The sequence below is a fragment of the Phasianus colchicus genome, chromosome 1, assembly GCF_987193195.1.
Source record: "Phasianus colchicus chromosome 1, bPhaCol1.hap1.1, whole genome shotgun sequence".
Taxonomy (NCBI): Eukaryota; Metazoa; Chordata; class Aves; order Galliformes; family Phasianidae; genus Phasianus; species Phasianus colchicus.
The window spans coordinates 63,509,693-63,533,863 of record NC_143436.1 but is presented as its reverse complement, the minus strand read 5'-3'; the positions used below and the strand labels follow the sequence as shown (position 1 = coordinate 63,533,863).

The window sequence follows — 24,171 nt, the reverse complement described above, 5'->3', positions numbered from 1 at the left end:
AACAGTGAGAGTAAGCCGAGGATCTTGCCATGGACACAGATTACTTGATTACCCCAAGAAAATGCCCTCCAAGGCAGACTTCCAGAGTTTGGCATTACTTTTAGCAGCATCTTCTGTGTGCACAAGCACAAGGATTTTGTTCCCAGAAGTACGAATTTGACAGCTTTTTTACACAGAAAATTTAGCTAGGAATAAAGTATTTGCCATATGTTGATTTTTCCAGGCAAGGGAAAATGAGCCAGCTATAATTATAAGAGTTGATGTCTCCTAATTCTTCCTTCTTTGCATGAACTCTTTAGCAGAATGTAGTTATTAGGTATGAAATGATGTACAAATTAGTGAATGTAAAACCCATGTTTATTTTCCAGGCATTCTCCAGATAACCCTGGAGTAATTTCCCCAAGCAATCAGGTAAATAACAGATTCTCTGGGGGATGGAACTTATATGCAACTTGTCGTGTAAGTAGAGAACAATTAATTACACTCTTATTTACAGTTTGTCTGATAAGACCATTAAATAGCAAGTAACAAGAATTCCAAGCTGCTGAAATGATTACTCTCACCCCCTCAGTATGTAAACATAAGGGAGATAAAAAGGATTTGGTACTGACTTACAGTGTGGCTCCTCACAGTGATGGGGCTTGGTTTTGGTAAAACCAGAATCACAGATCCTCTGCTCTAAAGCTGAAATCAAATTTTGTTGGTGCACTACTAAGTCACAAAGTGTTCTAAAGTGTCTTAAAAGTCATTAACTGTGATTATTTGCTCTCAAGCCCTATAAGATTGCATACATTACTGAGTTTTTGATCTGAGATACATTCTTCATTCTTGTGAATTTCCTTAAGTCAGCTACTTTGAATGGTCTCTGCCTCTGTTTGTATTTACAAACCTCAGCTTCTTTATTAAATCATGGGAATCAAACACTAACTTGACTCATGAATTACAAACCACTGATTTCTGCAAAGAAAGAAAGGAACTTTATGGGGACCAAAACCAACCAACCACCCAAGGAAAGAAGGAGAAAAAAAAAGAAGACGTTGGAAACAGTTCTAGTATTCATGTCACATTCATCTGTACCCTGATTAAAATTTCATTCTGGTGGAACCAGGGCATTTATCACAGGTCTCTCAATTCTTCTCTGACAAAACATTGATACGGTCACATAAAGGCACTGCACTTGCCAGTGAAATGTGTAAGATGTTCTTACTCTACGTAAAAATGAGGGCCTAAAACTTGAAATTGCAGTTATAAAAATAAAACAAAGGGTAGAAGGGCAGGAAAAAGGAGGAGGAGGCCCCTTTCATTTGAATCACGAATAAGTAATTCCCTGGGATTAGCATACATTATTGTCTTTGCATATTCTTTTCTGAATTAATTTCACTGCATCTGGATAGTGATCTTAGCTTACCAAGAGAAAATTGATGCAAAATATATATATATATATATATATATATATATATATATATATATATATATGCTAATAGAAATAAATGGCTTTAAGAGATGGGAAAGTGGATGTACAGCCTCTTTTGTAGGTCACTACATAATTCAGCTCCAAGGCCACCAGAGAGCAAATGTCTCTGCCTTCAGGTGGCAGCAGATTAGCCTGCCTGGGACCTGCAATTATGAGGTTCATCCCCAAAAAGAGAGGACTGCACTGTGAGTAGCAACTCCTGAGATAGAGATCAGCTTGGCAGAGGACATACTTCACCTGGCCATTCCAGGGATAATGATCGCGGAAGGCAGAAGCTTAAAGGAAACTCAGCCTTCTTCATATAAATGATGCTCTGGCATCAATCACACTGTTCTTAATTTCTGCTGCTAGCAAAGGGAAGAGCAACATAAGTGAGAGCTATTCCCACATGCTAACTTACTATCAAGTTAAATTGAGTGACGGCCCTAGAAATTATAACCATCTGCAAGGTATGTATGCAGTACAGCAAACTCCCTCCTATAAACTCAGTGATAAGTGCTACTTATTCCTTTCTGTAAAGGAGACCAAGATTGGCAGCTAAAATGGGAATATTCACATGGGTATTAACTATTAATCATTTACTACTGCTATTATTCAGTTCTAGAGAGAGAAAAACCTCTCCAAGCTACAGTTTATTCAAAAAATATTTGTTTAAAATCATATTACCATAGAATTCAGGCACTACTTTACACAGTTTCACAGCTAATAGGTCTTGACATATGTTTAAATATCAGGCACTGCCTGAGATATTTTTTCCCCACCCATACTATTTTGTGTATATTTCTTACTGCATGTTATGAATGCTATCACTAAATACAGTAAGTATAGCTTGTAATGAAAGCAATGTGATACTTTGATTTGAAAAAGATTAAGTAACCCAAATCAGTAATCTAGAAAATAAAATTGCCTGTGACGAAGGAAGAAAAACAAATCTGCCCCATCCCCCAAAACAAAGCAGCCAAAGAACATTACCCATATCTTATCCACTGGCACAGTCTGCTGACCCACTTCCTTGCAGCCAAGGCACAAGAAGCAGATTGCAGCAGATTTTTGAAAGCTATATCTCCAGCCTAGTTTCTTTCAAAGAGCTGTCAATTCTGTGGCACGTGGCACGTCACAGACTGATTTCAGCCTTTCAAATGGCTTGTGTCAATTCTTCTGAGTCTCAAAACTGTGCTTTATAAAACAGTATCAACAGTAGCAAAGTGAAAGGAATAGAAAAAAATGTTATGCAGGATGATGTGAACACAGATATTTTAGGAATGTTTATTACATTTAAAAAACATACCAAAAACTAATTAGCCTGTTACCAAAATAATTGTATTTTACTTAACTAATTCTTTGGGGTTAAATACAAGAAGTAGGACAGACAACAACCAATACAAATAATTTGAGAAACCTTTCTGTTCTGTGGAGATCTAAACACTGGAGTTCTATGTATTGAATTACCTCATAATTGCACTACAGGCTTCATGCTTTTATCTTCCAGTCCTGAGAATTCAGTGCAGGCTACGCTTTACATAGGCAAAGCTGAGGAATCACTTGGTTTTTTTCATGTCCTCTAAAAATCAATTTAAAAAAAATCACAACCATCTAATTAAGGATTTAAATGTTTGCAGAGAGAATAAGGACATCATGTGTAGGTAGAAGTGTCTTCTATATGAGTATTGTAAACAGAGTTTAAATAGGTGCATTGTAACATATCCCAGAACAAGCCGTCAGACTTTCTTCACTATAAAGCCATGCTTTTGGGTGCAAGAGATTAAAGGCTAATGATCTAACAAGGACAATCCTTTTAATTGGTTAGATAAGCAACTCAGATCTTGTATGCCTCCTCAGACTCACTGGGCTAACAGCTTGGGTGTGCAACTTCATATGATTCCAGGCAGTTTCTACTGGCAGGGAATCTGCTTCCTTCATGCTTTTTCACAGTTTCTACCTCTAATTAGAGAATAAGTGTTGATTGAAATGGAAACTACCAAACAGCATCGACCACACTCTCTTTTGCATCCAAAAAGTGAAGTAGGAGGTCACTAGTACGTATCTTAATTTCATCCAGGATCTCCCATCTTAACACATAATACATAGAATGGAAAGAGGACTGACTAGGTTTCAGACATAACCACTAAGTCTTCAGGGTGAAATCTTGACTCTACAAAAGGCAGTAGAAATCAGTTCTGGATTTAAAATATTTGGCTGATTCTTTAATACTCACCTCCCATTAATGTTCTTTTAAACATCTTCCAGAGCTTTGAAAACCTTAGTCCAAATGATTTCATTCAAAACTGCTTCATGAACAAGAGATACTGAATTTCATCTGCTCTCCGCAATATAAATTCATGCACAGTCTGAAAGGTGCATTTAAGAGATATGAACTTCAGTTACAACACCCAGCAAGTCTAAGGGGAGTTTCAAAATTACAGAGGAAGCAGAGGCCACGCAAGTTTCACTGTGATGTTTAAATATTAAAGAGAAAGCTTCTAACATCAGCTCTGAACTTTGTGGAAATCCAATGTCAGGTTTTGGTGAAGCAGCAGACTGACGCAGAATGCAATCCTGAATTTCCCCTTGCATTAGAGGGGGCAGAAACAAAAATTACAGGAGAAGAAAAGTGGCATTCAGAAAATACTAATCTTCCTTTTATCCTTTTCTGGAATCTTTGTCTGGAATTACGGGGAAAAAACAAAAGTACAATGTTTCAAGATATCCAACCTTTTCAGCACCACACACCAAACCCCAAAAAGCAGTTTAGCTATTAATGAAGTTTAAGGTTATTAATTCTCAAAATGTTGTGATTTTATGAAGCAAAAAAAAAAAAAAAAAAAAAAAAAGCCCCCAAGCGTATTGGCATGAACTGCTAGAAACACTACACTCCTTACTTTTTGTGTAATTAACAGAAAGCTTTTAAATTTCATTTGAAATTCAGTATTCAACGTGCACAGAATAGCTAAGGTTGAAAAGGACCACTAAGATCATCCAGTCTAGCCATCAGTCCACCCCCACCATGCCCAATGACCACATCCCTCAGTGCTACTTCCAAATGGCCCTTGAACACCTCCAGGGACAGTGACTTCACCACATCCCTGGGCAGCCTGTTACAATGCATCACCACTCTTTCTGAGAATTTTTCTAATATCCAATCTGAACTTCCCCTCGTGCAACTTGAGGCCATTGCTTCTCATCCTATTGTTACCTGAGAGAAGGGGTTGACCCCCACCTCACCACAACCTCCTTTCAAGTTGTAGAGAGGCAGTAAGGTCCCTACTGAGCCTCCTCCAGACTGAACAACCCCAGTTCCCTTAGCCACTCTACATAAGGTTTGTGCTCCAGATCCTTCAGTTTTGTTTCCCTCCTTTGAACATGCTCTGGGGATATCACGAAACTTCCAACACTGTGTTTTAATCAGGTCTCTGTGGCCTCAAATATCATCTTCCTACACTGTTGTGGGCCAGCACAACATGGTCACCCAGGAAACAACCCTGGATACTAGAACAAGAAAGCAAGTCTCTAGCTTCATTGCTGAATTCATCCCATCGCCATCCATATTGATGCAAAATTTGAGCATCTGGTCTAAACAAGCAGGACTCATTCTCTCTGGGCAGGGCTGACTAGGTTTGGAAGGTAAGGTATTACACCTTAGGACCTATATTCAGAACTTGGGATGAGCAATACTCTCTCCTCCACTGGGTATACAGCAAAGTAAACTTATTTTAAGTGGCTGATAAGAGGCAAACCAAATTTCACCCTGAACACAAGCCTCAGCTGCCATGGGGAGGCACCAGAAAGGAGTTTCTCCATCTACAAGTGGAGGTCTAGGAACCAACGTAGGCTCATTAAGCACTACTCCCAGGCTTCCCCGTCACAAATGCAGCTGGACTCCATTGGCAAACAACTTTACTATGGTTTTATACTGAACAGACCAATTCTGCTCTTTCTGCTTGTGAAAGTGTTCCAGCTGACTTTAACAGAATTACACACGTGAGAGGCAGCCTGGCCCTGTGCCTGCCATCTCCTGAGCCACGGAAACCCAGTTTTTCTGTGCAGGCTGGGATGTGGCTGCACACCCAGCAGGTGAAGCCCACCTCACTGTGTCTCTGCTGCTAACAGCGGGTGGTCTGGTTAGTCAAAAACAGTTGTAGGAAGAAGTCCCTGAGACACAGTCACATCTCAGGATGCTCTTTTTACACAGCAGAAACCTCCAAAAAACACAGTGCAGAAGCTGCTCTGGTTACAACAATCTGAGAGTATGGCCGGGCCATGACTCAGACGGTGGAAGCCTCATCCAAGTCACTGAAGCTTCATGTGAGAAACTGGAAATGAATGCAGACAGAGGAATTAAAATCTGAACGTATGCCTCTCATGCTGTGTATGCAAAATAATAGTTTCTTCTCTGTTTCTCTTGGTTTTTACAATCAGCAGGGGAAAAACAATGCAGCAACATTATCCTGTTGTTGTTGGGCCAGTCACTAATTTACCAAGCTACCCAGGCAAGGAAGGATTATTTTAACTAATCAAGACAAAGCACAGCATTTAAGATGGAATATTTGCATTAAAGCTGACAATTCAGAATTATAAATACTGTTGAGTCTGAAATTATGATTGTTAATCTTTCCTCATATAACAATGTCCTACTGACACAAACTGTAAATCATTCCCTTTTTCTTGCAGTAGATGAAGCCATCACACAGAATGATCAATTATAAACCTGAATACACTTAACAAGATGAACTTCCTTTACTTTTACTGCAGAATGGTAATACTGATGGCATAATACTGATGTTAATGCATTTCTTGTGACTGAAATTCAGTCTGTACTCAGTAATTCACTCATTCCTGTGGTCAGCACAGGCAGCAGCTCTCTCTTGGATTCTATTTCCCTCTCTACAAGTGCATTGTACATGACAGCAGCAGGTTACACAGCTTGCCTAGTGCGTATTTCTGAAAACACAGATTGCAGGTAGGTCCAAAACTCTCCATGAACATATTTTTGGATCCTCTCTTACATGTCTATAAATTAAGCACATTAGTCTGAGAATTTTATATATATATATATATAAAATACAATATATAATATATTATATATATATATATATATATATATTTAGGAATTACCAATAATTGAAATCCTGTCAATCTACTATAAAAAATAACCAGAAAATATAATTCAGTTTCTTCATTTCTTTATCGATTGCAGGAAGGTAAGATCTGTGCTTTACAATCTGAAATTTGAATACAGGTGAAAAAAAATAAAATTCTGTATCATTAATTTTCATTCTCCTATAGAGATGAGATAGACATTAGCAAGTACTTGAACACTTCTACTAACTCTCTCCACTCCTCTCAGCATCTTTAGGTATCAGGATTTAATTATTGTTTGTCCCATAGTAATCTGCAGATACGTTCCCAGTTCAACAGAATCTCCTATCTGTCTCTGTTGGAGTACAAACCTAATAATAACCACTTCCAGTGCAAAACTGTATTTCTCCAAAGTGAAGCTAAGCAAAGTTTTGTTGAAGTTTTTACACTAGTGCTGCTATTAACCTCTTTAAGAGTCCTACACATCTACAACAGAGATGTTCCGGATGCTCAGGATGCTCAGGCTGTTTCCTTGCCGAAATATAACAGGAATCAGTTTGCTGATCAAGTTAATGCCTTCAAGGAAATCTGTTATAGGATGTGAAAAGCAGTAATCCCAGTACACAGTCCCTTTACAAACTATAGGACATGACTATAAAACCTTTCATTGACACTGATCTCACTTTTCTCAGTAGTTTTCCCAAGACTTCCCAAAAACCATCTATGTAAGACACAATTAAAAATACTTGCAAGACAAAACACATCTGAAACTTCAATTTAAATTAAAACAAGCAAACAAACAAGCTATCATCGTCTGTCTACTTGGGGGAACAAAATTTTCTCTTTTCCCCTTTAAATAAACAAACAACAACAACAAAACCTGGCAATGATGTACACTGGACTCACAACTCCCCTTGGGACAGAACAACTCAGTTTTGCATTCAGAAGTATAAAGGCAATTTTTCCTCTTAAGCCTGTAAGCCAGCTGAGATTTGCATATTTGTCCCTACCATTGTGTCACCACTGCAGCTTAGAACCTCTACATTACTCCATGACCAACACCCAATATGCTACCAAAGCCCACAGTCAGTCTGCCTCGCTTTCTCAGGGGGCTTGTACACCAGTGACAGCACAGACACGTTATGCCATACACGGGATATCTTTCTTGAGGAGGCCCTCCAGTGCTCCCAGCTGCACCTTACAGCTGCCATTCAATTCCTTTTAGATGAGAACCTGTCTCAAACCACCAGCTCTCCATCTGTGGACTCTGATTCCAATGATACCTTCTGAAAATATGCTGCAAAAAACACACTTTTGGAGTTCTTGTTCTTTTTTGTTTTGTTTTATTTTGCTTTTGCAACCATGTGGTGTGACTTGTTTTCTAGCAAAATTACAAGAGCTAATAACAGTGATATTCAGTGATATTCAAAAACAAGGTCATATACCTTCCAGAGAAAGCAAGTATTGCTGTTTACTAGTAAAGATTAAGTCCCAATATGTTGTGTGGAAGCACTACTATTAGTAAGTATGGGCACAGAATTTAGTTCGGGCTCTGATGGAAATCACATAGCCACAGCAATAGTCCTGGAAAATCTATTTTATGGGCCATCAAGCTGTCCTGGGGTAGAAGAGAACCAATTTATCTACCAGAAAGCTTGGAGTATGATTAATAGAGGGAATGTACATAATTAAGATAGACACAGAAGACCCAAACAAACTTGCATTAAATGTTTCCCAATAAAAGATAAAGGAAATTAAAAACAATTTTAAAAGAATTTGGAATTCCATCTTTTTAATATTATCATTATATTATAATTTATAATAAATATTATATATATATAATTTATAATAAATAATATTATTATTTTTAGAGAAATAATCTTGACACAGCTATAGCCAACTGAGCTGAAAGTCACAAGGTCTGATGTTGACTTTAGTTATCCTTGTAAAAATCAGTGTAAGACCATAACTATAGATGAAGTTCATTTGAATCCACAGTGTAGGTGACTAAGCAGAGTAATTGGCCTACTTTTTTTCCCTGTGAAATATAATATCTATTTGAATAGCAGCTATTTTCTCTAAAATAGTCTTTTTGTGTAATCACAGTCTTTTTTTTCCCACTATTTAGCATTCAACTGGAAGTTAACTACTGAGCTCTGCTAAATGACTGCAAATGGTATGCAGAAAAATCTTTTCTACCAAGGTCACAAAAACACAATCCAAAACCTTCATTGGAGAAATACAACTTCACATGCTTGAAGCAAAAAGCAAAGTACGTCAGAAAGGAGATGATGCCACTGGGGCTGCTGAAGCCCAGCAGGGTGAGGTGATGCTGGAAGGGAGCAGGCACTGAGCAGTGCAGGAGGAGGCATGGGTGAAGCAGAGAGTAAAAAGCAAGTAGGGGAGGAAAGAGGCCAAGGGAGTAATGGACAAGGGACAGATGGGTAGGTGTGAGAAATGGGCTGGTATTTTACTTGAAAAACTACAGATCTGACCAGTCCTGCATTTGTCTTCTTTTTAGAGATGAAAGCTTAGGATTGAAATGTTCTTTCTGGAGAAACAAAGTATTTTCTATGAAGTTGCCTAGGCTTTTTATATCTTTTCAAGAGCTACAAAATACTTTTGTCAATCCAAGTGATTATTTTGCCTTTCAAGCATTCAGAAGACCCATCCTCCACAATATATATATTTTTTTGCACAGCATTAATAAATAAAACATCCACACACTCTGCCCATTACTGCAGAGAAAATCTTGCATGTAATTCATGAGAGAAGAAAGAAAGAAAAGAATCATTGATCGTGCATTTCCCTAGGAGTTTTTTATTATTGTTATTTTTGGCTTTCCAAGAAGATGCTGCTCTTCCTCTGCCCCTTCAGCACGGAATCCTAGTTCCACTAGATTAGCCCATAGCTTATCTTGGGATAAGCTCCCCACCAGCATTTTAGTCTGGCACTCCAGTGCCAGACCAGTCAGCACTCCAATACAATGATGTGATGATGTGAATGGTAACAGAAGCCCTCAGAAAACATCACAACTGAAGTACAACAGCAGTCCCTCTGTGTCTGGAGTCAGATGTGCATCCGAAATGCACCAGCACAGGCAAGGTGCACTGCAAAGCAGGACACAGCATCTGCTTCCTCATAAAGACCTATAAGAGAAAAGACCAGCTGAGGGCATGGTATTGGCACCTTCTCCCCAGCCAGCAAAGTTGCCTTTATCTGAAAATAGGAAAATACACTACAATTTCTCCTCCTTCCCAAAAGTGGCTGTTGTAACAGGGACAGCTCAGGACAGGGACACAGAATCACAGAACTGTAGGACCACTGGAGATCAGCTAATACAATCCTCAGCTAAAGCAGGTTCCCTACAGTAGGGCTGAGTCCTGCAGAACTACTCCTGCTCTACCAGGGAACCCTGAAGGGGTAAGGAGCAACCCATGCCCACCAAACCCCTGCTGCCCTCTGTTTCCATGATTCTCATGCTACAAGCTCCCAAGATCTGGCCCCTGCTAACCTCTTTAAATGTTGGAAAATAGCATTCACAAGAACTCCTCCATCACTATCAAAAAAATAATATTTTTTTAAAGCAAGTAAAACCATTTTTGTTTACTCCCTCACAGTCAAAATAGCAATATTTAAATGTATGAGTTGACAGCTGGTCAGGGGATCCAGGGGAGTATCTTCATCGTGCCTCTCACCAGGAACAATTTATAGTTTGATCTGACTGGTTACTTTGACGTAGTTCCTTTAGCCATCATGTCTTTCTATTCCTCTAGTAGCACAGATTTAGCATTTCAGGCTAAGTACATATGTTGGATAAGAACATAATCCTCAGATCTGGGTATAGGAGCTCGTGGTAAGAGGATGGCTCTGCATACAAATTGAATACACTGAGATAAAGGGGAAAAAAAATGCTAAAACACAAAACCCTTATATGCATATTGTGAAGGCCTTCTGACATCAGAAGAAACCATCAGTTACCTAGTTTGACATCTTTAGAAACAGAGGGACTAGAGGGGGAAAAGAAGGAGAGAGAAAAAAAATTGATATGGCCTTTAGTTCGATACACCAAGTAAAGACTTTGGATAAATACTCGCAGAGAAGGAATATGCCAATATGCAAAGAGGAAAAGAGATAAGTGAGACTAGACCATTTCAGTAGAGAAAAATCTCAGAGCTCCCATTTATTAGCCATTTCTGACAGCTCGGAGATGGATTTATCATGGGGCAGAAGGGGACACACTCTATTAGCCTTCTTAACATAGCACATGCATTCCTGGGTACAGGATGCAGACATCTCTCTGCAGTCCATCTGCTTCCCCTCCTCCTGACTGAGGCTCAGCTCCTAATGCAAAAGACTTCTCAGTATCACTGCAAAAATTCACACTGGGCATCCAGCAATCACCAGTCATCTGTTGTATAGAACTGTAGGAATATGGGGTAGTGTTTCCAGACAAAACTACAAAGGATCAACTCTAGGCATGGTCTGACACCATTAGATTTTGTCTTCGCAAGCTGCAGAAGACACAGAGAAACAACCCACAGTGGAAATACAGAGTACGTGTGAAAGCCCTGCATCCACCTGACATGCAATTGCATAGCCATTCCTGTTTTTAATTCTTTATTCATTTTCCAAAGCATTAGTAATCAGCTGAAGTTGTGCATTTAAATTGCACTACAGGTGGGGAGCTCTGAATCCCATCAATCTACAGCCCCTTTCCCACACGCCCATAGATCTGCTGGGTATGTGTCATGCAGCCTCAGGCTCTTTTTCCTCCTCACCATGCTCCCTGTGCAGAGGGTTCAGAGACTGGTGCAGCTAAATCGAGCTTTGAAGAGAGCTGGGATTAGAGAACCAAACTTTCTGAACTCTCAGCCTGAGCACAGCTGATCCGCTCTGGGCCACGCGTGACATCTTGAAATCCCTTCTATCCATTTCTCTTATGCTAAATATAAAAGAGGTGCAGAGGTTTTTCCTCTTTCTATAAACTCATCTCATTCCATGTAAGCTCTGTTCTGCATGATATCTTCACACTTTCCGCTGACACTTTCATTTCACAAGTGGCAAGCACATTCCACTGAATTCTCTCATTCTTCCCAAAATAAATTAAATCTGGCATTGTAGGGTCTTCAGGGAAAAAGCATCATTTTGCCTATCTAACAGATGACATAAGTTGGGTCGTGGGTTGTTTTTTTTTTTGAGGGGGGGGAACTGTAAGATATGACATCATGTTATTTGCTTGAAGATCTGCCTTTTTTAAAGTTAAAAGTAGAAAGCCTTTTTTTTGTGTTGAACCTGTTTAGAAATTGGGAGTCACAGAACTGACCTGAAGAAAATAAGGACCACAGAACAGGAGAAGAAGGTATTATTAGAGACTATTTAGTTTTTGTGGGAGTTTGATTTAGAGTTTAGGTTATTTTTTATCTACATTGTACAGAATAAAGGAATCTTCATACTAGCACGGACACGCAAACATATGAAATCATGACCTAATATAATTTAAGGCAGAATCTGAGAAAACACTAATGAATCACCAAACACATCCGCCCCTCTGACATTACAAATCATCAGTAATAAAATGTCAGTGTGACACAGAGTCAGGCAGCAAAAGCTGTAATTACAGTCCAGAGTAACAGTTCCTTTGGAGCTCATTAACTGTATTGAGTACCTTAAATCTTGTATTGAATTTAGGAGCAGTAGTTCAGTTATCAATACAAAAAGTGTTAAGAGGATTTCCAGACCATATTCCACATGTTCCCTCTAGATATATATTATTCCACCTTGATTTTTAAAAATTTCTTTAACTGCATGTTGTGGTGGCTGATTTCTTTGTTTCAATGCTAAGCTAGTTGGGATGGAGAGGCCAGCCCTGCCCCAAAGCCTTTAATTCACATCACTGAAAAGTACCTCTGGAGTGAAGGCTTTAATGGTTTTCTGTGTACCAAAGACCTGAATTTGTAAAACATTAGAAATGATGGTTCTCCTGCCAGAAATGTAAGTCATAGGAAGGAAAGAAGAAAAGAAATAAAACTCTCAGCAAAAAATCCTTCTTGAGAAACGTGAACCTGTGAAACGAATTGATGGCAGATACCTGCCTGACTCTGCAGAAAGTGTAAGTGATAATTAAGGCACATTCTAACAATGGCAGCACTAAGAATTTTATCCTTGATGTTATATTTAAAACTCAAGCTCCAAGGAGTGAGACAATGCAAGAAACCAGCAGACTTCAGCAAAAAGGCATGTGACTGTAACCCAGAGCTTCACATTCTACAAAGAAAGATAGCCTAAGATGAATTTTTTAAATGACTTAAAAAAATATATTAGAAGACAATTTAATAGAAAAGTTTCACGTTCTTTCAAACCCCAATTCATTATTTTTAGAAAGGTTTAATTGACTGCCATTCATTTCATTTGGAGCCCTTGGAAGTTATCCAGAGGTGGTGTGATCTCTGTCCATGGGTGATATTCAAAACGCATCTGACACAACTCTGAGCCCCCAACATCCTGTCCCTGTCTTGAGCTGGGCCTTGGTCTCCAGCCATCTCTTTCAGCCTGAATTACTCCTAGGTTCCAAGCAAATTCACTTCTTCCTGCATCCTCAAACACCACAGCATCACTGTTCTATACTGTGGCGTCTAACATTTTGTTTCCAACCAGGAAACGATTCTGAATCATCCATTTTTTCTCAGCTGGCCCATTGCAGACCCTCCCACCTACAAGGCAGGGGTAGGAACATCATTGTTGCCATCAACTTAAAGCCAACTAGAAGACTTCCATGAGACAACCCAAAAAGTAGCCAGGAAAACAAAGCTGTCCAGTGATATCCAACCAGACCACTACCAACTTATACAACATAGTTATGACTACTGTCTCATCATTTTTTATAAATACATATATTTAAAGAATCATTCCCTACCTCTGACTTGTAGCCTTATCCCTACATATTCAGGCAAATCTACGTGGCAGATCCTGGTTTTCCTTGCCCTAGACATGACTGCTAGTTGTTGTCTTGGCTGTGCTATGTTATTGATTTTAGACAAAGAAGGTTGTTGAATGGGGAAAGTGCATGAGAAAATTAGGTCTTTTCCTGCTAAGCACCAAATGAAACCTATGTACTTTGAAGGACAGCAGGCACAAATGCATAGACGATGGATCTCCAGCTTAGGAAACCAAATTACATTATTCTAGACATTCCAATGGCAAGATTGATACCAATAGTTACTGCTAATGCTTATCCAGGAATCCTTTAGCTCTCATTTCACAGTCATATAACTAGTACTCAGGGAAAATTCTCTACCTTGAAAAAAGAAGTATCAAAGAAAGCCAATAATTTAATTAAAATTGTAAACATCTTGATCAAAAAGTCAGTTTGACTCCCAGTACATCAGTGACAAACAGCTGATCCTATAAAACCATGACAAAACACCATTACAAAAGCCAAACCCTAAACGGGTCATGTCTTTATTGGGGTTATCTACAGAAAGAAAAGGGATGTGGCATTAACTGTGTGCAACTGGGACAGACAAAGCCTCGAAGATATGCTCTGGCATTTTCCAGAACATTTTATTTCTTTTCCATTTTATCTCCTAACCTCATACTGTTCACAAACATACTTAAATTGAGAATGAAATAATAACACCTGCAACTATTCTAGCCATGCCAGTTATTTTGGTGAGGCCATAAGGACAAGCAATCTGGCTCTGCTCCAGTCTGAATGCTCAGGCACCATGTAATGGACATTTCAAAGTTTGTTTCCTCAACCTGGACACACTGCTTTCCTGCCTGGCTGATGTCCAACACCTGCTGTAGTAACACCTACCAAGAAGAACCGGTATTCAACAGCCAGTCTGTTTTGCCACCACATGAAAATCCCTTTGTCTCAGAATCAAGCACAACATCTGCCACAGCCAACTGGTCTTCAGTATGCTGCTTTGCAAGAGGCCTCCTGCAATGTCCAGGTCATTACAGACTACAGAGAAGGGCAGAAAACTAAGTATGTGAAAGAGTCTAGGAAATAAAGGATGGCTTCAGATTGAACCTGAGCACACTCAAAATTGTCACTGGTTTTTGGGATCACTTTTAACTCCAATAGCCTACTAAAAAGACAGGAATCAGCTGTTCTGTTCAGATCCATATTTGAGCATGTAGTTCGTATCTGATGCAGAATTTGTTTTCTATTCATCACATACCTGTGTTATTGTTGCATTGTCAACAAAAGTGGCTATGTGCTAAATTTAAATCAAAACTCTTACTTGAATAGTCCCTGAAAAGAAGAGAAAGAGGAGAATTATGGCTCTGCAGAAAGAAGAAAACACCCTTTTTTTTGTCTAGTGTTAGTTACATGACTGAAGTCTCCCACAAAGAGAACTCGCTTTCAAGAACAGAAGCACTAAGGTATGCTCCTCTTACAATGGCTCCAGCAGCTGTATTACAACACACCCTACAGTAACCCCCTAAGAGAGAGAATCCTATTCAAGATTTATCCAAACTGGAGTTTCAGCTATCAGACTTACTGATTCCAAAACTCAAAATCATCCTATGGCCTGCAGTTTGTGCTACTGACACTGCAGTAAGCCCAAGGTCACCAGCACATCACAATTAGCTCTATGCTGCATGTCAAGCTTCATGGTACCACCTGGCAGAGATCACAGATCTTCCTGCTACAGCTTGATCCAAAGCCCATTTTAAGCGACATAAAGACTTTTATTGATTTTGCTTAGATTTTGGATCTGTTCCCAGAAGCACAGTAGACTCTCTGATAGCTCCCAGCATCCTAAGAATTAGAGGCAAACCGGCAATTCTGGTTCCAGCTAACAGAGGTCAGTGTTTCACATGAACACTAGGTGAGATCACAACATTGCCATCCATATTCATAACCTGCCTCCATTTCTCTCAAATGGTAGTGACACTGTTTGATGCTGCCAAAAAAAAAAAAAAAAAAAAACTGGCAGGGCTTCGGAGGGCTTCAAATCTACGGAGTCCTGAGTTGATTTTCAAAGATAAGATTTAATTTTTTTTATTTAACGCATTGCTTTGTAATCCCACCAGAAAGGAAATTTAGACCAGTGAGCATTTTTAAATACACTTAAGTACTCACTGTTGTAGCCATTTATTCTTCAGCAAATGTCATAATTTTTCATGCTGTATGTAATAACTGCTAGTTAATTATGTAAAATCCCATCCCATCTGCTCTTATTCCTTCACACAGCAAAATTAGAGGGCTGGATTCTGCAGCCATTACTCATAGAAAGAGAGGCATTGATTTAATGGACTTCCCTGAAAAGGGATTACAATATAGAATCCTCCACTATTGATTTTGTGACATCATAATCTTTTCCTCGGAAGCAGACGCTGATGACTCAAGATAATATCAGTGCAAGATTAGGCAGTAGCAGCTGAGTTAGAGAAAGAAAATTATTGAATGACAAACCTACTGATTTACCGCAAGTAGACAGCAATAAATTATTAGCTGTGTTCTCTGTTTTGAATAGAAGCTGTCTTAAAAACCAAAAGTTCAAGTGATGTTCCTCTCTTTCATCTCTTCCCCTTCTTAAAGATATTTCATTAAACTGTTGCAAGCTATAGCATTTTCTGTGAGGGTTAATGGCTTCTCTTTGAAGGGATTAAAGTCACATTGATTATTAATTATTTTTGATGTTTTAAACTGATGTAAATGTCCAGAAGCTCTGATGAGCAACATCCTGTAGAAATCAATACTGAATGGAAACAAAAGAAGCAAACAAAAACAACTTAAAAAAAAAAAAACCATCAACCCTCTCCTTAGCTCCTAAGGGAAGCAATTGTGACTTATTTCTGTTTGGAAGGTATACTGTGCCCTGGAGAATACCAGTAACTGGCATGTATGATAATCACTTCTCGTTTATCTGGAGCATCCTTATTTTGATGTGTCTATCTTTCAGACTTCAGTCAGAGCCTGCAGATATTTTGCGCACAGAACAAAGCTAGGCACAGTACTGCTAAGCAAATAATAAATACATTAATTTCATTGCTGTTGAAAAATATTCATTTTTCTTAAATCTGCCTTTCAGTACTTCAGGAAAATACTAATTAGCATTCTTTCTGTGTTGCTTTTTTTTTTTTTTTTCCCTCTCTACTGTTCATTACCACATTTAAATAAGTTGGGGTTTTTTGTTTGTTTGTTTGTTTTCCTTGAGTTTAAAACTTCTTTTCTGTTTGCAGACAGAATGGGAACTAGACTCTTCCTTCTTGTCTGCTAGGCCAACCATGAACGAAGCCTTTACATATGAAAATGACTTCCGTATGAACAAAGAGGAAATGATCCTAAATAGCTGTGGTGTGGATAGCCAACACGTGCCAAACAGCAAATTACACAAAGGCAACAAGAGGACTGGGACATTCCCTTGTCTGCTCTGGGGACTTTTCTCAGCCTCAAAGAGCAACTCCTTCATTGATTCTACAATGCGTCTAGTTCAGAAGGAGACGACTGAAAGCTCTTAAAATTGAATGAGTTTCTAATTTGATTGACAACTTAGTGACCAAAAACTACCTCTCTTATCCCAAAGATGTATTCCAAACTCATCATAACTAAATTGGAGACCTGCACTTTTTTAACATGTAATGCAACTGTATTTTGTTTAAATCCTGCTGAAATAACCAGAAGAGTCATGTCTCATCCTCCTAAAGGGCATTGAGGCCCAATCAGTTCAAAATCATAGCTGTTATATTGTCAAGCAACATTACCTATTTTTCCCCAAAGTTCTTAAAAAAATAATTTGTTCGTTTGTTTTCCCCTCAAGAGCTTCCTATTTACCAAATAGCTTCATCACATCTCTGGCTGCCTAAAAACAGCAGAGTTGTTGATTTTTCTTACCTCCACTGAGCTGCTCTGAAGCATTCAACTCCTGTGCTTAAATGGCCCTCTTGGATTTTTCCATCCCAATATTGTGCTCTGCATTCAATCAGCTCCAATTCCACATATCCTCTACTCATGCCCATGCTGTCACCTCAAGATCAGCATACTGAAAGCTGAGTATACTACCTTCCAGCTCTCTTCCCTGTTGCTATCAGCAGTATAACCAATTTGTCCGTCACTGATGCTTACTGAGAGCTTCTTTCTCTAAATCCATGCATCTAATTGAACAGAAAATGCAATAATAACCATAGTAATCTGAGAATAGCACACACTACTTTTGCTGTGGTACAACGTGCTATCTTTATGGTGAACCAGACATGATGCATATCAATTATTTCTGGAACTCCTTCTCTTAAAAGCCACTGTAATTTCCTAGCATAAGAATGAAGATGTTCCAGAAATGAAATACTGTGCATCACATTTGGCTTACTGGAAAGACAGAAGTCTTCTTACTTCAGAGTTGTTCCCTTCACTGACAGTACAGCATTCCAGATTATACAGCATTATGAAAAGCAAGGTAACTTTTCCGTTTCAATTATCTCCCATTCTCTACTCATTTGTTATACACTGCAGATGTGGCAGTCAGTATATGTTGCTATATCAACTTCATAAAGATTTTTCTCTTTTCAGCTATATATTGATGGAAGCTTAATAGAAAAGTTATAATAGCTTTTGTGTGCATATCAACAAACAACTCTCTTCACTTTCCTTCTGCACTAAATCATCATATTTTCTGGAACTTAGGAGCTTTCAATGGGAAAGACAAGAAGTCCAGCCAAGTCCTGTGTCCCACAGTGACACTTCAACAGAAGACAGACACCATCCAATATTTCACCTACTTGCTCAAAGTTAATACTTAGCTTCACTTATGATCCTAATTTCTTTTGTTGTGCTGTGCCAAAGCTCTTCAAGAGCATGATGGCTGCAATCCAGTAGAAGATGAAGGACAATGTCTTGGTTAGACTGGCAGAAACTCACAGACTATGGATGAATCACAGGTGAGGCTGTAATTCCTATGGTGTTCTTGCAGACAGAACTGCAGAATCATTTGAAATGGAAGGGACCCTTAAAGGTCATCTAGTCCAACTCCCCTGCAATGAACAGGGACACCTACAGCTAGATGATGTTGCTCCAACCTGACCTTGAATGTGCCCAGGAATGGAGCATCCACCATATTTCTGGGCAACCTGTTCCAGTGCCTCACCATCCTTCCATACTGGGAATTTTTTCCTGAAATTTTCCTCCGTCAGATAACTCAGGACTAAACACAGAAGAATGGGCAGAAATAAACTGGCACCACAGCTCCCTTCTACCACTATATATGTAATGTAATTGTCCAGCTTGCCTCTTAGACTTGGAATACCTATTGAACAGTTGGTCATCCTAGAACAGCATACTTCTGTGTACTACATTCTGCATAAACATTTTAATTTTAAAACACTTAACATCTAATCAAAGTAGTTTTTCTTTACATTGCAGTCAATTACATTTTACTACAAGACTATTTTAAAACCTTAATAAGGAAAGTCTGATCACTAATTTACTGTAGGATAAGAGTGCTTATGATAATGAAGATGATACATACTTCTTCAGTGGAAAAGATGTATAATTTTAAATACTTAAATACAAAGATAAGTACGATCCTTTTAAGTTGTTCAGCAAAAGCATTTATTTCCAAAGCTTATTTTTCTAACATTTATCACTCTGACTCACATGGTCAAGTAATAAAAGCTCCCTTCTCCTGTATTGAAGCATCTGGTAAAACTGGTCTCATGATGGGTTTAAACACAAGACTTTGCTCAAGACCTACTCAATCAACAGTTATTTCACAATCTGCCTGGATTGCCCTATAAGGAGACATCAGAAAGGCAGATCATAAGTGGGCTTCTGAAGTTTAGTCAGCACGTTGTTTGTGAGCTCTTTAACAAATGGCCCAAAGGCTGTAGGATAGCTAAAAGCAAGTCTTTATTCAGTGTGGTTCCTGTCCTAACTCAAATAAGGAATCGCCCCTGGATGTAGCTTCTGACTGAAGTGATGCCATCTAGAAAATGCCTTGTTGATCTCTTGCAGTTTGAGTGTAGGGCTCATAACTCCTGCAGGGTTGAAAGATCTTTTGTTGATTGTCCACTATTACTGCATTGAAGTTATACAGTTACCATAACTGAGAGTAATGGTAGACTTATTCCACTGCTAGAGTGTGTGCCTACTATACTTCCGTAAACATGAGTTGGTACCCAAGCATTCTTATAAATATCTTCACCTGTTAGAATAATTCTGATGTAGAAATAATCCATAAAATATAATCCATGAAAATAACAGAATGAGAATGTGACTTGTAGGAGGAGTCCTGAGCAAAGGACGATTGATCATTATTAACATTAGATGCAAATATTCTCAAAAATTACACTATTGAAACAAATTTCCTTTGTCTGGTAAAGCTGTGCACCTGGATCCCTTTGAGTATTTTCATCCATGTAAATCTGAATTTAAACCTCACAAAAAAAACCAAACTCCATGCACTGATATAGTAGTGGACAGAAATGTTCTATTAGATATAAAAATTGTTCTTGCTAGTAGAAAGACAAAAATGTATTGCTGCCTTGCACACAGAGCCTCAATAGCATATAAAGACCCCATACAAAGACCTCAATCTCCTGAAAATGAGATGTTTTTTTTTTTTTCCTTTGCACTTCTAGATAATTTTCCTGAACATTGTCATTCCTTCCACTCAGTTCATACATAGACAACCAGATTTCTCATTGTTTTCCTAGCATAAGCTTTGGTCAGATCCTCTTGAAGGTGTAACAGATTGATGATGTCTCAGCATCAGGTTTAGTAGATTTAAGAAGTTTTTGTCTCCCACTTAACTCTACTTGTCCCATACACATAACACAGCAAGAAACACAAAACCACCCAGCTGCAAGCTACTACAGTGTGAGATATCTGACTACTAGTCTCAAAATCCAGGACAGAACTTCAACTAGTTGAAGGTTGGTTAGATATGGTTATGGGAAGCCTGCTGGGTTGCAGTTAGAAAAGATGGGAAAGGTAGTGTCAGCCACTGGAAATGTGTCTGTTTTTTATTGTTATTTGTTCAGCTGAAGTACAGCTTTTCCACTCAGATGTGATCGCCCATGCTTTTGTCACATTGGATGAAAAAAATACTAAGCAAGCTGCTAGGGGCTATGTCTCCCAGCCATCTACACGCTGAAACAATGGAGAATGCTACAATTCTGAAAAATGGCAATATTTTAGGTCAGACAGCGTTTCCTACAGCAGGAGGCTTGGAAGCTTTTTGTTGAAGCAAGATATAATTCTGTTCCTCTTCCAAGAACTGTAAATCTATATTAATATCTGAGTTCACACACAATGTCTTTCTCCCGCTAGTTTCTAAGCTAGCCATTGCATAAGAAAACCACTGAAGAATGATAGAGGTTCAAGATCACATTGCTCTATTTCCTAAAAAGATTATGATACTGCCCTGGAGCACAAAGTAATGCTCAGGTAGAGCTGCAAAAGGAGGAACTAAATATTGCTAGCCCATAGACAACAATATCAGGTACATGAACCTGCAGTGGGCAGCATCAGTGTTTGATCCCCTCCTTGTCACTGACCACTCCAGCAGCAACAGATAGCGTTAGGGCTTGAAAAGAATTTGGCACCATTTCTTTACATCATGAAATATAGCATGGAAAGGAAGAGAAAATGTGCTTTGAGCTGTTTTATCACTGTGCAAAGCTTGCTGATGGTTTTATAAATTGCCAGATGGGCATCAAGGCCACTTCGAGCAGATACAGCTTAGCAAGTGACATTTGGGCTGCTAATGCTGAAACAGCAAGCACACGGGCATCAGAGTCATCAGTTCAGTGCAGCTGCTTTCCCAACAAGATTAAATTGCTGTCTCACCTGGAAGCTAACAACTCAAGGCTGGATGATTTTAGTAGTTCTTCAACAAGTTAGCATAACTGAACAGCACAGAGCAAGGGAAATGCCTTGTTTTGAAATTAATTACCTTCAGTTATTAGTCATTGCAAGAAAAAAGAAATGCGTAGGCATCCAACAAAAATCACAATCCAGTCACACGTAGCATTGCTGATGTGCCCCTATCTTCAGCTACAGCTTCACCTCTCACACTACAGAATTCTGCCAGTATCCATCATTGTTTTCCTGCAGCTTTTGTTTGCCATTCCAGTTCTGGGATTTCTCAAGCAACATACCCAAGGGCATGTCTGAGTTTTATCTGGCTCTGAAGTGATGGTCACCTTCCAACAGGAAAAAAACCCAAGGCCTTGGCAGCCTTCAAACATTTACCCCATTTCTTTAGATTTATTTCTATAGAATCATAGAATGGCCTGGGTTGAAAAGGACCACAATGATCATCTAGTTTCAACCCCCTGCTATGAGCAGGGTCACCAGCCACCAGACCAGGCTGCCCAGGGCCACATCCAGCCTGGCCTTGAATGCCTCCAGGGATGGGGCCATAGGTATCAGCATCTTACAGATTTGAACTACCTATATCCTGTCTCGCCTTATCACAGTAATTAAAATAGCTGCTTAAAGCTTTATATTCACTTCTACACTAGGAACAGAAGTGGAACAGAAATTAACTGCATCCTCTTCAGCTTTATGCTGGACTATGATGCCCACAATGTAATTATCTTAGATGAAAGTAAGTACAGAAAAAAAAAAAAAAAAAAAAAAAAAAAAAAAAGAACTCAAAATATCATGAAATTCTGAAGAATGAAGTTCTGTCAGTATATTAACATTTTATCCTGCATAAATGTACATTTCAGCAGTTATGAAAATGAGACAGCTGACGGCTGACTATGTGAACAGATGCTGCGAACGCTTCCCCTTTAGTACTTCTGTCAATGCAATGTCAATGCTAGAAGTGACTCCACTGCCGTTCCAGGATACGATCCTGCAAACTCGCATTCACACGAGGAGCCCTGCTCATTTCTAAGGAACGCTTCCATTTGTGAAGCTCTGAAGAGCAAGTTCCTTAGTTGCCACTGACAAATACACAACAAAGTTTTCAGTACTGCAGAATATTGCGGTTTAGGGCACTGGCATTTAGAATCGATGCTATTTGCCCAAGCAGAGCGAGTGTTTTCTTTTAGAAGTTGCACGAAGCACATTAAATATGACCGAGGAACCATTAAAGCATCAAACGCATAACGATAAAAAATGCCACACCGAGCCAAGCTCGCGGCATTACGCTGAACTTTGAAAGATTCATCCGCCGGGAGGACAGAGACCGCACTGATCTGGAAGCAATGTCAAATTCTGCAACGGCGAAGAGACTCGCGACTCCCCCCCGCCCGCCTTTGTTAGCGGCAGCTCCGGGGGAAGCCGGCAGAAGCCGGGCCGGCCGCGGTGGGCGCGGCGGCAGGTGTCGGCCCGCGGTGCTGAAGGACAGCGCGGGGATCCCGGCGCGGCGCTGCCACTGCACCGCGTAACTTCGGGCACGACGGAGGATGGGGGAGCGGCGCCTCCCCGGCACTTCTAGGTGTGGGGCGCAGCGGCCCCGCCTCCATCCCCCTCGCAGCGGGAGCACAAAGCGGGGGCAGCCGAAACCGCCGCTGAGCCTTCGCCTCCGGGGCGCAGCCGAGCACACAAAGGCGGCCCCGCGCCCGCGGGGCGCGCAGCCCTCCCCTTCTCCGCACTTACCTTTAGCAGCACAAAGAGCCAGAGCAGGCAGGAGCGGGCCCCCGGTCCACCCCGGGCTCCCCGCCGGCGGCGGTCGGGCATCGGGGAGCGCGGTGGCCGCGGCCCGCGGGAGCGGCCGGGCGGGGGAGGCTGCGGCTCCTCTGCCCCCCGGCCCCTCGCAGCTGTACCTCGCCTCCCTCCGCCCGGCTCCGAGCCGTGCCCGGCAATGGCGAATTGCGGCAGCATCAGGCGGCCGGCGGCGGCGCCGACCTCCCCGCCGAGCCGCGCATCCTGCCGCCCCCCGCCCTTTTATTTGGGATTTGCGGCGGGGGGAGGAGGAGGAGGAGGAGAAGAAAGAGGAGGCGGCGGTGGGGTGGGTGTCTCCGCTCACAGGAGTTTCGGCGATCTCGCCGCTGCACGGGAAAAGAAGGGGTGGGGAGAGCCGCCACGGGCGCCGGCAGCGCGGTGTGCCTACGGGAGCGGCCACGGCACCCCGAGGGCTGACAACCCGCAGCCGCCGCCCCGCGCCTCTCCCCCGGCACCTCCTCTCCCCGTGCGCAGGAGGCAAAGCGCAGCCCCGGCCCCTGCCGTTGTTTTCCTAACCTCCCCCAACCCCCTCCCCTCCCCGCACCTGCGGGGGACAAATGCCCCGTGAGCTGGCAAAGAACGATCAGTCACCGGCTCCCGGCAAGCCCGGCCCCGCACCGGTCTCTAGGAGCCACTGTCAGCAGTGAGCACAGGGCTGGGAAACGAGAAGCTCAGGGTACAGCTCTAAGCCTGCGAGGGGTGTAGAAGTAAGAACTCATCCTGTTCTACCACCTACTCAGGACCAGCAATTGTAAGTGTATACGGAGAAAGGTGAGACTAGATCCCACGTAACATGCTGGTTGATGCTCAAGACTGTAACTATGAAGATGTGCAGCTGCTCCTCTTTGTTTTGCTTAATCTGATGTCACCAGGAATAACAAAACATAACCCTCCCACCACCACCACTACTGCAGAGATGGTCTGCTCAAAACTAAGACCCCACGACCACATCTTTTTGTCACTGGCTGCTCTTTCAGTCTCACCAAAATAA

At 40.8% G+C, this 24,171-nt stretch overlaps 1 protein-coding gene across 1 annotated transcript in view; it reads right to left on the bottom strand.

Annotated features, from left to right (window-relative positions):
- The window catches only part of PTPRO (protein tyrosine phosphatase receptor type O), a 149,658-nt gene extending 126,024 nt beyond the window's left edge, over positions 1 to 23,634 (bottom strand). Inside the window, exon 1 of the mRNA XM_090145733.1 lies at positions 23,115 to 23,634. Within this exon, the coding sequence (XP_090001859.1) occupies positions 23,115 to 23,339 (225 nt within the window). The 5' untranslated portion in view covers positions 23,340 to 23,634. The remainder of the gene's footprint in view (positions 1 to 23,114) is intronic.
- Between the last annotated feature and the right edge of the window lie 537 nt (positions 23,635 to 24,171).